Source organism: Micropterus dolomieu, linkage group LG01 (assembly GCF_021292245.1).
Source record: "Micropterus dolomieu isolate WLL.071019.BEF.003 ecotype Adirondacks linkage group LG01, ASM2129224v1, whole genome shotgun sequence".
Classification (NCBI taxonomy): domain Eukaryota; kingdom Metazoa; phylum Chordata; class Actinopteri; order Centrarchiformes; family Centrarchidae; genus Micropterus; species Micropterus dolomieu.
In genome coordinates this window covers 33,292,246-33,309,362 of record NC_060150.1, presented here as the reverse complement: position 1 = coordinate 33,309,362, position 17,117 = coordinate 33,292,246, and the positions used below count along the sequence as shown (strand labels likewise).

General features: G+C 41.1%; 1 protein-coding gene across 1 annotated transcript; it reads left to right on the top strand.

Moving 5' to 3' along the window:
• The first annotated feature begins 967 nt into the window (after positions 1–967).
• LOC123981225 lies at positions 968–16,570 on the top strand. Its single transcript, XM_046065965.1, is given in 18 exon segments — positions 968–1,226; positions 2,122–2,233; positions 3,195–3,398; positions 4,163–4,223; positions 4,308–4,364; positions 4,471–4,524; positions 5,130–5,185; positions 5,783–5,851; positions 6,685–6,974; positions 10,557–10,691; positions 11,011–11,107; positions 11,711–11,766; positions 12,330–12,377; positions 12,566–12,674; positions 13,621–13,660; positions 14,003–14,101; positions 14,294–14,374; positions 15,238–16,570. Coding segments are annotated over 18 exon segments (2,067 nt in total). The 5' UTR covers positions 968–1,087; the 3' UTR covers positions 15,598–16,570.
• Positions 16,571–17,117: the final 547 nt, after the last annotated feature.

The window sequence follows — 17,117 nt, the reverse complement described above, 5'->3', positions numbered from 1 at the left end:
ACAGAATCATATCAACATGGCGACAGAGTTAAATTGTAACAGCCATGGAAACATGATCAGTGCAGCAAAACTGCAAAGGCCGTGCTTTGGTGATTAAAAGGGCTTGTGCTGACTTCACTTTAGACAAGGCAAAACATCGTTAAAATAAATAATTAATATATATATATAGGCTATATTTACAAGTTGTGCATCTTATCAACTGTCTTTATAATCCCTTATCTCCAGGGAAAACTAATAAGGCACATTAAGTTTGTTTTCTTCAGGGTACTCAATGAAAAGAGGAAATAATATCAACATGATGACTGAGTTCACCTGTAACAGGTTTCAGTAGACACACAGCTGTATAACCACAAAACTGACTCAAACTGTATAGACAATGCTTTTGAAATTAAACTGTAAAGTGTACAGTACAGTGGGTGTTCAAAATGAATACCTTGTATCAGTTTCACTTCATCTCATATGATGTGTTTTAACAGAAGAAACCATTGAGGGATGTTGGCTATTGCCTGGTTCTAGCTACTCAGTGTGCTTAAGCAAAGATTGTCCCTGGGTTTACCCTCAGTGTGTCTCGGTAATGACAATGCTCAACAGCCCATAAACCAAATATTATTTTATAGGATAAAACTGGCTGCTACCTGTGTGAATATAGCCTACTTGTGTGGGTAAAACCTGTCAGTCTGTGAAGAATATGTATGTTCCAGTTAACTTAAATATACAGATAAGATAAAAAAAAGTAGCATATCTCTCATTTACTTGAACCTGGATGTTCCTAATAACCTAATTTTTAACATAAACATGCCGTTTCTGTTTTAGGCTATTTGTTTGCTTTTTCAAACTCCAGTGCACAAGTTCGTCTTTAGCCTCTATGGTGCGCTTATAGGACGAGGGAAACATCGCAATAAGAAAACCACTAGGCTACATGCGAGAAGCTCCCCAACATTCTAGCTACTTGACGATCCCCCAGTGATTTGTCGTCATTTGCCAGCTCCAGCTTCGGGTATTATCGCTCAGCCCTCTGCTTCTCCGCACTCTGCGCGCATCAGCTGATCCGTCACGTGGTCTGGCGTCGTGGGTGAAGGTTTGCAAAATGGAGTTGTCTGAGTCTGTGCAGAGAGGACTACAGTCTCTCGCCGACGCGTCCGCCTTCGACCAGAGCAGCTTCCCGGTGCTGGTGGACGTGTCTTTCCGGAGTCTGCTCTCCTCTCACGCCGACCCTGCAGTCCTCGGTGAGCCGCTGCTGCTCTCCTCCACCGCCGCTTTTGTCTTCCTGCCGCTGCTTCCGGTTTCTCTCCGTGTGGATGTGTGGAGGAGTTGCCTTGATGTTTGTAGTTTAATACGGCGCTGCTGCGTGCCTCTGTTGCTCTAAACCGGTTCCCCCGTGTTTATATTACAATCTTTAATGAGGCGAAGTGGTTGATCAGCAGACAGTGGCGCTGGGCTACAGCAACCTTAGCCTTCTCTGCTGCCTGCTTTACATTCAGCAGCAGTCACACAATCACACGGCCACTCGGGGTGCCTTTTGTCATTTAAACTGCCACCAAGTCTATTCAGCATGTTAGAAAGACTGTTAGGCTATTTTAATCACCATTAGTCAAAACTAATCATGGATACACATCCGATTGTTCGCTTTAATCGATCAAAGCAGATCTGAAACCAGCAGTCCTCTGTGTAGCCTATTGCTAATTTTGCTCTGGATAGGCTAAATATACCTAAATGATGCGAAATGACAGCAGCAACCTCGTGCAATAGGTAGCCTACAGCTCCTGCACGACTGCTTCGCTTGTTTTCACAAACCATGTGTTGTCCAACTCTGTGCAGCATTCCGCCTCTGTTTTTAATAGCAGAATTATTTAGAAAGTGAAATGTTCACCAAGTAAACAAACAAAGACCCCTGGCTGATGCAGCTGAGGGGCCCATTCGCATGCAAATCATCATTGATTCCCATTCTACTCGTCAATCTGGAGAGCACGAGTATGGCTATGGATCGGAAATCTACATCATCTAAAGCAATCATACGCGCCTGTTACGTCCATAGAGAATAAAGGATTCGTGGTCAACCTGCAGAGTGGCATCCTCATGCCGTGTTTTTTTTTTTTTGTTTTTTTTTTTTTGTGGTTGCAGATCATCCCGAGCTGAAGCAGATCGACCAGATCTTGCTCAAACAAAGTCACACTGCAGCGACCACCTTCATACTGGAGGCGGTCAAACAAAATGCCGACAAGTCGACGATAAGGTAGGCTAAGCGCCATCTGACATAAGGTTTCCTGTAACATCACGTTACTTCCAGCTACACACGCTCGAGGCGAATTTATAAAAATAGTTGTCTGTTTATGGCTATGAAAATTGTGCTCGTATCGCACAGCGTGACAGGAAATATGTTCCTCTAGTGCATGTTTTTTGCACGCTTCTAACCTGTAATAAACATGCAACACTATGTGACCAGCTGATTGCATCTCCCTATAGAGACCAGGAACCTGTCAGAGATTACAGCAATCAATTAAATGAATTAGGCCTAGATAAACTATGTGGAAATATTGTATTATTTACTGTAAAACTACAAGTAAATGGGTATAAAACAGCATAGTCTGGGTTTAAGATGTAATTCGCAGGGTTGTTATTGAAATGTTTAAATTAGCCATGCTTTTGTTTTGCTCTGAACGTGTGTCCCAGATATGTAACTAACAGCAATAGATAAACAAAGAATTTACATGATCAACTTTTAAAATGAATGTGCCTGCACGTTTTATGGAACAGCAATTGGATGGAAATCAGTTAAAGTAATTTGTACTGTGGTTACATTTGAAATATCTGAATGGATCTAAAATACAGTTTAAGTGTCACAATTGTCTGTCTGCATTGCTTTTTTTGTCATTGTCTGGTGTTTATAATTAGAGAAGGGAATGTGGTATAGGCTTATCATTATCAGAGTTGGGTGTTAAGGATATAACAGAGCAACAGTCAAGTACTGTAGGTGTGCATGTGTGTGATCATCCAACAAACAAGCACCAGTGTAATTCCTTAGGCTTCTTTTACTCCTTTAAAAAATGTCTCTACATTCTGCATCACAAATGTGATTACAAACACGTGTAAACATGTCCAAAAATATGAAACCTTGACAGTTTTAAAAAGACTGTAAAGTAAACGCAGTTTTGTGAAATCTACTGCTAATCAAAGTGTTTGTTTTGTTCTTACAGCTCCTCCCTTGACGAACTCACATTCAGTGCAGAGAGAATAGAAATATTCTATAGCACATATCAGGTGCCAGTTCAAACACTGTTGCATTTATTAAATCTGATGTTTTTTTTTCCCTTCTAACTGCGGCTGACTTGCCTGTAACTCGTCGATGCATGCTCTGCTTTACAGAAACATAAAAAAGAACTGGAGCGTTTGTTAGCAAGGTAAGCCTGAGCGCTGTCAGCGGGGAAGAACTTTGAGGATGTTCCTAGTTAAAAAGTTCAACCAGACTGATCATGTCCCCAAGATGAAACTGGAACTTAAATTAGATTTTTTTTCAAGCTGCAGAATTATTTGTTTGTATTATCTGATCGACTTTGCTCATCCATGGGAACAAACTGAAAAATAAAATCGACTCAACATCACCAAGAATGATACCAGATGTGTCCACGTTAATACAGTTTTGATACAGCCTTAAAGTATCGGATTGGCTTTACCCAAATCGAGGGAAGAGCACGCAAGTTGTTGCTGCAGCCCTCTGAGGTCTTTTGCGTGTCAGGACTAAAAGGTCAAGCAGTGTGATTAATTGCAATGTAAATGCTGCTTTATGACGCGCCATAAACTAACGATCTTTGTGAATTAGAAACACGGAAAGTCTTTTAATCCCACACACACAAAAAAGTATGATATACAAAACTTTGGGATATGTGCGGGTAAATAGCCCGAAGTGGCATTTATTGAATATTGAATATTGAATTCTTCAGAGAGTTGGTAAAAAATGATCACAGGAACAGCTACACATTTCTGCTTTTTTTTTTTTCTCCTTGACTTGATCCTGATTGCCCACAGCGACAGGACCGTTAAATTAATGCTGGTTTATAAAGGCACAGCTGCCTGAGTCGCTGCTTATTTTATATTTATTGCCTATAATCTCTCCCTTGATCAAGATTACAGATTACACAATGTCTTTTCTGCCATCCTCTTCTAGCATAGGAAAGTCTCTGCCTCAGATTAACGACGTTTCATGGCGTCTGCAATACCACATGAAGGTAGGCTACATGAGACGTGGAAGTTTTGTCTTTGTGTTGCACAGTGTCTTGCGTCAAACTAAAATGTGCCCCCCCCCCCAACAGAACGGACAGGTCGATAAGGTCAACGAGCCTTTCTACTCCATTTCATTGAACACTGAGGTAAGATTCGGACACGTTTTGATGTCACTACTTGCATGCATTTTCCTGGATGCGGCGCCTTTCCGTGCGTAAAACAATGCTCATGTTTGTTCCTTCTTTTTGTTAGAATGAAGGATCATCGGAAGATATCAACTTCACCTGCACCATGGAGCAGCTACAGGTAGAAGGAGTTGCTGTGGTGCCTTTTTATCGACGTCAATTAGCTCCCAATCCGTCATTTTTATTCCAGAGACAGACCACCTGCAGTTAGCCTTCGTCATAACGAGCTATTATCACCACATTCATCGACAATGAAAGAGGTCGTGTCATTGCTTTAGGGTAGCCTACTTTCCTCTTTAAACTGGGCAACATCCGCAGAAAAATACACGTGTTAAATTGTATCATTATATCCGACATAATAAATGAAGTGACTTTCTGCACATGAAATGGATTTCCATTGCTGCAGCTAAGCCAATCCTTAAATATAAAATAAACAGAAGCGGATAGATTGTGTTGATGATGTATTAAGTTGACCTAATATTTTAAAAAGTATTATATGGACGTGTCGTCAATAAAGCCTTTATAAGATGATTATTATAGATGTATATAAGATGATATTGGGACATACAGTCTAAAGTACTAATTCAATTTCATTCCTAATTAAAACAGTAAAATCCATAGCCTGAATGTTATTTCTTCAGTTGATATTTGAGGTCATAGTTCCGCCGGACTTTTTTTTTTTTTTTTTTTTATCCCTATTGAAAGTGATCAATGGCTTGTTTGCAGGATTTGGTGGGAAAGCTCAAAGACGCTGCCAAGAGTGTGGAGAAAGCCAGTCAGATGTGATGCCGGTGTCCAGTTTCCTCGCCTCTCCCGCAGCACAAAGCACTGAACTTCAGCGGTTTCCAGCGGCATTGCTCACCTCTTTGTAGCTTCTTTTGTACCTTGAGATTGACGTGACACGTTTACGCACACGAGACAATTATCATTCCAACTTGTGTTTCAATAAAACAGAGAAATAAAAACCCCACCTCATTCTTTGAATCATTTTATGGCTCGGCAAAGCCTACTCACACTGATCCAGATATGTTGCTCGTCTTTGAAGGGAATTTCAATTTAGTGGGAGGAAATATATTTAATAAATACTGTTGATGCCATTGTCATATTGTAGGTTTTGTCTGAAACATTTAGGTTGAATATGGAGCCGGTGAAGTAACTGCATGTGCTCTTCCAACCCTTACCAGCCTGATTAGTATTTTTGCCATAGTTGCATGACAGTAGTGTATTTTGTTTCCGGCAGCATTTGTTGCAACAAGAGGCTCAGCCCAGCTTCTTCTGGAGGACCCGGGCTGGTGGAAGCTATTTATGAAAGACTACTAGCAGCGATCCAGCGATTTTTTTTTGTCTAAATTTCTCTGAGATTTCTGGTCCCCTTTTAGGCTTTCTAAAGCGTTCTGCATCCACCTCAGCCGAAAGTTCAAAGCTCTTCAGCTGAAGCACCACGGCGGGTCAGATTCCATAAACATCCGAGATGCCTTTACTTTCTGCGGCGCTGACTGAAGGATAAAAACTCCAATTCATCAAGTTTTTTTTTTAGATATCATGACAGCATGTGACAAAGGTTTGACACCAGAGCCATTCGTCACGTTTTAACCAAGTGCGTGGGTTTTTGAAGCAACGCTTAACGGAGATCAATAAGGTAGCCTATAGCTGTGTGGTGCTCCGATTGACTGCGTGTTCTAGTGAGGGCTATAAAGCATTTTGACGGCCAAAACGACACGAACGTGCGTGAGTGCCTGTGCTTCAGTTATTTTTAACATCAAAGAGACGAGGGCACACCATCAGTAGCCTGCTTTCTATAGACGCCCCTATGATCAAAGTGCCATTTGAGCAAAGTATGCACATTAGTTCACGGGTTCTACCCTTTTGTGGTGAAAAGCGTATTAAACTGTATGAATGTGCATTATGGGTTATTTAAAATCATGCGTCATACATAAGTAAAACCAGAATACACCGACAGTAATTTTCTATGCGCCCTTAAGCTGGTGCCTGGTGACATTTCAGCTCAAGTAGAGAACAAACTGCTGAGTTGTTTATGAGATTTGTGTTTAAAAAGCTATTAGAATGTACGTGTGTGTGTTTTATGTTATTTTTTTAATCATGCGTAGTAGATTAAGAGAACAGCATACACCGACAGTAATTCCTAGGCACCCTTAAGCAACGAGACCACGTGACCAAAGCGGGGCGGTCGAACTACAAGCCATTTTGGGGACGGTGTCAGTTTCCACAGAGCACACACACACTGCTGCATTTTACTGGGGGCGAAGCGGATATTTTGGAGGCAAAGTTGTCGGTGCCGAAGTGGGAGCCTTCCCGAGCCGAAGCCGGACGACTGGTATCTCTTGAAGCCGCGGATCGGATACGCACACGGCGCGCAGGCGGCGAGGAAGAGAGGAGTTTCATTCGCACATCTGAAATGCGCTCCGGTCCGCCGTGCGCTCTCCGCCACTGACAGCGTCTGCAGCCTGCTTCAAGATGGCGGCTCGACTCCTATTCATTTTCTGCTGATCGCCTCCCAACTTTCATTGTCTATTCGCCTGAAGACCCACCGATTTCCAGCCGAGCCTCCAGGTATGCCTTATTCGATATCGTCTCTAACTAACGGGGGCAGAAGGCGAGGTTTGGGGTCGGTGCTTTTGTGTATTTCTACGCGCTGATCCAGCGGTGGATGTGGAGCTTTCAACGGTGGCTGCAGCGATCACCGACGTGGAGCTCCGTGTGCGTCTGCACACCACTTTTTTTTCGGGGGGCTAAAAGATGTTCCCTGTTCGGCCACAAAGAGGAATTAAGATCCTCACGCAGCCGGTGTTGCATTATCTAGCATTCAGCAACCTGTCTGTATAAGTTGACCGCGTTTGGGGTTTGCCTTGTGTCGTTTGGATTTATGTAAAGTGGGAGATCTCGGGCGAACCAGGCTGTGTTGGCTGAGATGTTAACAGCAGCAAGTGCTCCAAACGGTCCTTGTGTGCCCATATTTCCATCCAGCGTCATTATTTTATAGAGTCGGGGTGTTTGGAGTGTTGTGAACTGGGCGTGATGTTGGTTTAGGGCGTATGTTACCATATGTGGGATTTATTAACTTAACTTGGATTGCTCCCGTCAACGTGACAAGGAGGCAAACCATTTCAACTGTGCATAAATGTTTCATGATTGCTGCTCGGTAAACACTGGACCATCGGTGATCGCGCACTGTGGTTGTTTATCTCCTGGTGTATGATTATCTTTAATTAAAAGGGTAGTTGTGTTTTTGAGAAATTAAAAAAAAATGTGGGCGACACGTCGGCCAAGATACAAAAGCCTGGTTGTGTCTCGCAAGCAGCCAAAGTATCTGTACAATGTAGCCTATCTTTCATATCTGCTCTGGCCAGCATAGACTGTTTGTTTGTTGACATTTAAGCACATAGATTTCCATATTTTCACCTTCACACGTAAATGCTCGCGCACTATGTGGCTCTGAATCTGGTGATGAAGGACAGACAGACACGAGCCAGGTCTTCTGCCTCTCGGGGGTGTGTGGGGGATAAAAAAATTATCATTTTGCTTATGAATGCTGGTGGAGACCCTGTGTGTGCTTAATTGGTTAAAATAAATGTATTTCCCCCCTCTCGGATTTGCAGGATGACAGCCTCACGGGTCTGTGGGTATAGACGTGACAATGTAGCCTAACATACTGGATAGTTTACAGTGCGCTGTGAGCACAATTTAACACACCAAATGAAAGTGCTTCTTGTTTATACTGACCTGAATACGTTTCAGCCATGTGGTCAATTAGGAATCTCCAGTTAGGCCTATTTATTTCAAGATTTTCTGAATTGACTGACAGCGATTAATATGAGGACTTGTTTTGTCCCGTTGCCGATTTTAATTGGGTTATTTCCAGCTGCTGTTGATTTACGTGTAAGGGGGACCTTAAAAGGAGCAACTGGTCTGAGCAAGAACCTAGGGGAAATCTCTTCATTTGTTGTTGCTTTATTGAGAGAATTAAAGGTTCAGTAGCTTCTGAATTAATTGGCCGACCTCATAATTAAACCTGTCTGAATATATGAGGTAGGCTACATATAGCCTACCTCAGTCAATGTTGTATTCAAAACTGAATCCTTAATGAGAGTCTTGAACAGGATTTAGTCTATAGCCTATCCTAGATTTGTGCTCCAGCCATTTAGCAGCATTCGTTCCCAGTGTGAATGAACTCATGCGCTTTTGGATTTCTGGAGTGACTGACTTGAAGTCTCAAAGTGTGCATGCAGCTCCTGCAGGACAGAGTGAGAGCAGTTGTCCAAACACAAGTCAATCGATTAATAATGGCGCAACAGGCTCCCTGCTTATAGGCTATGTAGACATTATCCATCATGATCCATGTGTTGGGCATCCTTTGAAAATGAGTCGCTGTCTAAACGTCCCTGCAGTGGTCCGTTCAGAGACGGCCAGGAGAGGTCGGCTGGAGCATTGGAACCGGCCGGGGACTCGGGCACGGTGCCGACTGTGGCTCCGTAAAGTAACGGGGTGGGTTCGAGGCTGGACAGGCTGGCTGTCATCCAGTGTTTAAAGAGGGTTCCCTCCTCATGTCCAGTCTGTAAGCTACACGAAGACTTTTTAATGGGTGTTTTTGTTTTTTCAAATGACAGTAAAGGGCGCCCAGAGAGTCCTCATAGCAACGCTTTTATTATTAAGCGCCGACAAGTGTGTCTTATGGCTCGTAAATACTGGATTAAATGGGAAACGATGGTAGACTACTTTGGCATTGGAGAACTTATTTCACCGTTTGTGTTTATGCGTTTATAAACTTAAATGACCATTGGCGCAAAGTATAGACACTGTTGAGGTTTAATAGAGGGGCGGTGTGTGTTACTTTAGTTGATAATATGGATTGTATGAGCCCAATGTGCGCTTCAGCGCAGCCGCTGCTGTCTGGCCATGTTGGTGCTGCACGGTGCTGATTATCGCGCACACGCCGTGAAAAAACACGGCGCAAAGAGAGCCACAGTAAAGCCGAGCTTATTCTCCGAGTGGGACACTTATTTCTCCTCCTTGTAGTCCGTAAAGATTTGGGAAGCTCGTGTAAACGCCCCTGATACTGGTTTTATTTGCCCCGTTTGAAGGAAACCCCGCAGCCCGCTGTAACGACACGGGATTTTTCCCCCTCTACAAAATGGCAGCCGTGCTGTCGGCAGCCTGGCAGTCCAGCGGCTGTCTGTGTGCGCGGAGGGACGGGGAGCCTCCGGTCCCTCCTTGTTCCCGCTCTGGTCACCGGCAGCTCGCTGTGCTGTTGTTTTGGTTGGAGATGCTGGCTTGTTCTGGTGACTGGCGAGCAGCCATGTGGGCTAAAAAAGCAAAAGGAGTTGCCATAGAAACGCTCAGGTTTCCCCCATAGCCTGTGTGGCACACCTGACGCAGTGAATGGGTGTCTCCTATCATTCCCCTTTCACCCACACTCACCCCGGGGCGCCACAGATCGCGCACCTAATATTATTTCCCAGACGAATTTCTCCGTTTGGATCTGGTTCTAAAGAGGTGTCAAAAACTAATTATTTACATTTTTTATTGAGAGAGAGAGAGAGAGAAGCTGCAGATGCATATGTTTTGTTTTATAATCGTTAGTCTATTGTCTATCTTGCTCTGAACTGTCTCGACGTTTGCTTCTATAATTTAAAACTAGTAGCACCCATCCCCTACTTTGCAGAATATCTCAGGATTTGTTAAACCCGGTGTTTGCTGTGCCCCTTTTTTTTTGTCTATTTTTTTTTTTTTTTGGATCTGATGAATCTTTTTTGTTGTTGATGGAAGCTCGTTTATGGCTGGACCTGCGCTCCTCTGACGTCGCCATGTGTTTTAAACGCTGCAGATTTAAAATGAAGTGAGGGAGAGGAGCTTTATCGATCGCCCAGTGGAAATGATTGATTTATGATTATTCACTGTGCCTCGGTCAGGTGACTCTGTGGCGCTATCAATCTGCCACCAAGCTCCTTCCCCTGTTGGTTTTTATTGGATTAGCATAAAACATGATGTTGCTTTAACGCAGTCAAACAAACAGCAGTCTCCCCCCCCCCCTCCAAATGGTCTGACCTGCGATGTCAAGGCGACCTGCAGCCCTCTGATGCCTCCACGCCTGCAGTGCATGCATTGTTTAGACTTTTTCTTTTTTCGCCCTGGCAGGATTGTTGTTCCTGTCTGTCAACATGCATCGGACGACCAGGATAAAGATCACTGAGCTCAACCCTCACCTCATGTGCGTCCTGTGCGGAGGATATTTCATAGACGCAACCACCATCATCGAATGTCTCCACTCATGTGAGCAAAATGACACTGAAACAATAGCTCTTTCGTTGTGTGTGTGTTTTCGGAGGTGTTAACATGAGACGTGAAAATATGTTGCAGCAAGTTATAGCCTACAGAAATCTGTCTGACATGTTTCCCTGCACATACACGTTGATTTTTTTTTTTTTTTTTTTTTTAACTGCTCAGAGCTGCAGCGTTAATGAGGAACTCTCAGGGCAACAACTCCTTATTAAACCAGCTTCAGCTTCACCAGCTCAGATTCAGGATATCCTTTCAGATGTCATCTAACATTAGCAGGGTTTTCTTCTTTCTTTTTTACTTCCCTGTGCAGTTTGCAAGATGTGCATTGTGCGCTACCTGGAAACCAGCAAATACTGTCCAATCTGTGATGTACAAGTGCATAAAACCAAGCCTCTGCTCAACATTAGGTGAGAACTGTGGTTACTGAATGTTCTGCCATATTCTGCATCTTATTATAATAAAATAGAGATATATAATTTTTTTTTTAGGCAAAGGAAGCCTTCTTTCATGGAGTAAACAAACTGTGTGTTTTGTGCCTCATCATGGGTTGAATTGATGCACCTCACTATGCTTTTTATGTTCTTTCTAATATATAAATATTTCATATTTATTCATTGGTAATACTATGCAGCTGCAACAATAGCTTGAACTGCCTTTGTTTCCTGTTTTCTTGCCCTTTTGTGGTTTTCCCCTTTGTTTCCATACTGAGCAGCTGGATCAGCCAGTAATTAGTTTTAAATATTTCGGCATAAGGGACGCTTGCATAATATATGTGAGATTTTCCACAGCCTTGAATGCCACTTAAAAATGTCTATTGAATGTCCTGTGTATTGCACACAGGCTGTATGTGTGCTTTAATGCAAGAAAAGAGTATTTAGGAGTGTTACAGCATAAGCATACTTCATCTGTCTTAATAGGAACGATTCACCATGTTTTTCTATTTTTGACTGCATTTGTTAAAAATCCCAGTATCTCAATGACTTGACTGAAATTTCGCTTCCTCTCTCAAGGTCTGACAAAACTCTACAGGACATTGTGTACAAGCTGGTCCCCGGTCTCTTCAAAAGTAAGACGGTAGAACCACCTCTGTAGCTTAACGTGGACTTATACTTTCGCTTTGCTTTCGCACACTTTCTCTGTAGCTTTGTTTTTCATTAGATGTTTTATCCGTAGTCAGCCAGCAGATCATATCTGCTGTTAGCATCATCTCATTTGGTTGTTTTTGTTACTTTGGAGATTGCTGCTTTTGTCTTGTGCTACACCGAATATGCTGTTGATCAAAGCTCTCAAAATATATCAGGCAAAACTCCACTTGTTTTCATTTATATCATGTACACTCCTATAAGGTAGCATGTGCTGGTAAAATGGAAGTTTGGCAGCTTCTGATGCACATCTAATTTTGCTGTAGCTTGTTAAAATAATTCATAATGGAATAAAATCAAATGTATTGATCAAATCATTTTGTGAATTTTTACATCCCTGCCACTATTCCAATGTCATTTATCCCATTGTGTTCAACAAACGTGGTCAGGTTTACTGCTGGAAATCACAAAGTTATTTCGAGTGTATTTCTGTGACAACTGAAAGTGAACAGACTTGTGATTGCTCGTCTTCCTGAATGTCCTCCAGATGAAATGAAGAGGAGGAGAGACTTTTATGCGGATCACCCTGTAGATGGTGAGAGAAAGCATGTGTATGAATTTACAATGTAGTAGTTTCTCTTTTTGTCACAGTGAAGAGAAACATGCATTTCAAGTTTTGGATGAAATGAAAGACTTGCTTTACACTCTGCTTCTTCCAAATTATATTTTTGATTCATCCATTTTTTATTAACTTAATTTTCTGTGTGTTTGTGGATTCTATAGCCTCTAATGGATCAAATGAGGATCGTGGTGAGGTGGCAGATGAGGACAAGAGAATTATTACAGATGATGAGATCATCAGCCTCTCTATTGAGTTTTTTGACCAGACCAGGTAGGCTTTGTTTGGTTGGTTTTGTTCCATTAATACTTTTGTCCCATTATTATTATTAATGCTAGATTTTATATGTATAAATCTTTGTTCTTAACAAAGTAGCAGTTTTCAGTATAAACTTAGTATTTAATTCAGTTACAGTGGCAAGAAATGTCATGTTTATATTATCATAATATGCTTAAGAAAACGCATGCATATTGGGTAACATGTGTTCCATCAGATTTTCTTTAGATATGGAAGATAGATGGATATAAAATACTGCATTATATATAAAGTGTGCACCCTTCCAAAATTCAGCTGTCCTGCTTCTGAAAAAACAAGGTCAATTATCCTCCACCTTTAGTTTCCTTCTGTCCAACATAATAAATATCCAGGGCACAACACTGCCCATTTCAGTTCTTAAAATCACTGATATCCTGCGGAAGGTCATTCAGAAAATGCATTTTCTTCAAGTTAAGAAATTGGCTTTTTTCCAATAATCATTATTGGATATCACTCATAGGCTCCTCTTTTTTTTGTGTGTGTGTGTGTGTGGGGGGGGGGCAATTAATGAATATTTAACATATCTATAATGTGTGTATGTAGTTTCAGCCATTAATTTATTTAATTGTATGTTTTGCAACTTGTCTCAGGCAGTGCCAACCTTCTTGGTTTTCTTGCAATACTATAGAAAGTTTTAAGGGCTGTTGACATGAGTGATAAGTTACTGTAGGTGTCAAATACAGTTTTAAAAAAAAGGAAAAGATCATACTTTTTGTGGCTGATTCTGTAAATCAACAGATGACCACAAAATTATAATTAAATATTTTTAGATTTTTAAATATCATGAGTTTTTATTGATCGTGATCAAATGTTATTTTAAGTATGTATGGTTTGGCACATGAATGACATAAATATCATAGAGTTGTAAAATTATTTATATTTTCTCTTTTGTCATTCTGTGCAGACTGGGAGGTGTAGTGGAAGACAAGCCGTCTAAAGATCAGGTATGGATTTCAGCCACATTATCTTCTCTGCCAACATTGTGTTTTTCTTGTTAGCATCCTTTGGAATAAAATAAGAATGAAACTTAGGCTACTGCAGAGTTTTAGGGAAGTAACTAATTAATATTCAGTTTGCCATCTCTGTTGTCAAATCTGTCCCAGGAAAAGAATTTGCTTTGCAACAACAATGTTTTGTTAACATTGTTTTTTCAAAGCAGGTTCTTTTCCTGCTTTTAAGGTAGACCAGTGTGTAATAATTTAGATGCTTAGTCACTCTTTATCAATATACGTCCATACAAATATATTGTCCTGTGTACAATTTTGGAATGCTTACTTGTTCTGCAGGTGGCTAACAAGAGGTATCTGCAGTGTCCAGCAGCCATGACAGTCATGCACCTGAGGAAGTTTCTGCGTAGCAAAATGGACATCCCAAGTACCTACCAGGTCATTTTCTGATTTATTTTTTTATTTTATATTTGATAAATATAGACAGGACATTTAAACTACTTTAAGGTGCAAGAGAATTGTGATATCATGATTCATATCTCAAAATCTTTAATTATTGCAGATATATTTACTGTTTTAAATTTATTAAAAATAAAAATGTACTGTCTTTTGTTTTTGGGTTTTCTTCAGGTTGAAGTCATGTATGAAGACGAACCTCTGAAAGATTACTACACGTTAATGGATATAGCATATATCTACACTTGGAGAAGAGTAAGAGATCTATTTGGGCAAAATAAACTTGATTTCAGTTGATTTATCCACAGCTGTGTTGTGTAACTAACATCACAAGTGTTCTTATTTTGCCTGATTAAATATATCAAAGTACTGATCATTTTAAGTCATTTACATTGTCAAATAAACTTTACTATCATCATGTCCTCTCATCAGCTGGAGCATACATTTAAACACACTGTGATTTAAGGTTAAAAAATAAATGCAGTGTGTAATTGCAGTAGTTAAGAGACAACCAGTGTTGATGTTGCAATTAGTGTATTTACATTTTACATTATTAATGAATAAATTGAAAATCATACATTTAGATTTTTTATTTGCACCAAGTATAGCTAAGTTGTACACTACACAGAAAAATTGGCTGTTTGTTAAATATGGGTTTCCACACCTTTTGTTGTAACTGGAGCAGACACTACTCTGGTCAGTTTAATATATTAATAAAAAGCAATATAATTATTTTAAAACAAAATACAGACTGACAGGAGGCTGTTGGATGGGGAAGAGTTGCATTTTCCAAATACTTCATTTGGCTTGTAGACCCACATGGGGGTTATTCCCTGAGGAACACAACTGACCTTCATTCATTTGATCCCTGTGCTTCATCTGTCCTTCAGAATATGTTTCACAGTTTCAAAATGTTTGGTTACATGCTATTTTAATTTGATGAAATTGCCACATTTTTACACAGAACTTTGTAAGTAGGCTGGTTCGAAACATGGAACCACATGGGAAGAACATGCAGGTTACACTTGTTTAATGTTTAGGTTATTACTTTCATGCATTTGGTTTTGATTCAGCTCTTATAATATTTTGTCATGTCTTTATTCGACCCTTCTCCACAGAATGGCCCTTTGCCGCTGAAGTACAGAGTCCGACCCAACTGTAAGAAGATGAAGGTGAGCCACGCGCAACAGGAAGGCCAGAACAGCGCGAGCAGATCCGGTCCCGAGAGCGACTCCGCCAGCGACAAAGCCGGGAGTCCCGCCGGGGCTCCTTCCACGTCTTCGTCGCTGCCCAGCCCCGGCACGCCTGCGCAGTCCCCGCACCCGCAGCTTCCGCACGGCCCAAATAACGTCAACGGGACCCCGGCCGCTGCCCCACCGACCCCCAGTCGCCCTTTCACGCAGTGCGGCGGCGGCGGCGGCGGCGGCGGCAAACCCCGGAAGGTTGCTCTGAACGGCTCGTCGACCTCCTCCGGATGACGTGGGGCTCCGGACTGAACCGGACCAGCCAACGCCAGACACCCGCTCAGCTAATAGGCCTACTGTTTTCATGCCAACGTAGTTCCATTGTGTAGACAATGTTATCTATCTTTTTCTCCGTTTGTTGTTATAAATATTATGGCATCATATGTAAGTTTAGCGGAACCAGAGACATTTCCAAAATAAAAGGAACGAGAAGGTCGGGTGGAGTGGGATTTTTATTTTTAAATATCGAAGCAGATTTTGATGTTGACAAAAAAAAGGAAAGTTGGAAACAGTTGGACAAGCATTTATCCCCTTTTTTAAAAGCTACATCTTTATTTTACAGAAGTGACTGAAGACTGATAGACTTTTATATTTTCTTTTCAAATGAAACGTGTTTTATCATGATTATTTCATGTGTGTTGGGATATTTTTGAAGCCGTCGAGTTTAAACATGCATGCTCATGATAACACTTTTTTCGGATTTTATTTCGTGAAAGCGGATTCTGCGTGTTTCCCCCCACAACTCTCATTGTGTCGGGTCTGTGGAAGTGTTTCAGGCATCGACTATTTTCAACGAAAGGAAAATATCTTTGTGTAGCGCTGCTTCACGAAAAAATGCCTATGGAGGAAAAACTTTAATATTGCCTTTTTACTGGAAAAAAAAACAGTTTCTTGTAGCTGCAGTGGAATCGGATTGCTTATGCTCCACGTCTTTAACATGGTATAGGCTAAGCAGTTTTTGGCGAATCCACATGTAAATAGAAACAAAATGCATATTTAATCAGCGATGATGTTATTCTCTTATTCCCCTTTCTTCTGAGGGAATGACTTGGGCTCCTGTTCAGCTCCATTTCATGCTCAATGACAGATGTTTTGATGTCTCAAATGTTGTGTTTTCCGTATTTGTATCGCTCGATTGTATGGACAACTTATTGTATTGTTACTGTTGCACAGTATAAAACATCTAAATAAAACATTTTACACTTAACTAAAGAAGTCAGCTGGGTTTTCTTTTTTTGACGGAAGGACACCAGTCAGTTTGGAGCTACGCGTTAAAACTAAACAAAGGAGTATTACAAATGGGCAAAACGTCATGTCCGTGTGAGTCAGCAGTGATAACACTGTTGAGGAGGGCAGCTCTGAGGAGATCTGGCCCGTCATCAAGTCGTGTTTCAGACCATAACCAATTAAGACGGAAGCCCTCTTTTGCTAGTTTTTTTTTGTATTGACTATTATCGCACGAGTAGCTAACTGGATTTGACTGGACTGAAATGCAGCAGTTTTTATGGAAAATGGAACTAAAGACTTAAGCTACATGAGGCAAAAACATTATTATTTTATATTGCACGATTACATTCCAGTGTAATTTTCAATCTCCAGCATTGTGAAACCGTCACCTTATTTTGGATGCTAAAAGTAGGCCTATTAATTTAAATTTCATAATGAACATTTATTATTTATTTTTTTTAAATGTTATTTCAATTTTTTTCCTCATCCTGAAATCGAATTAATTGTAAAACTGCAGGCTATATATA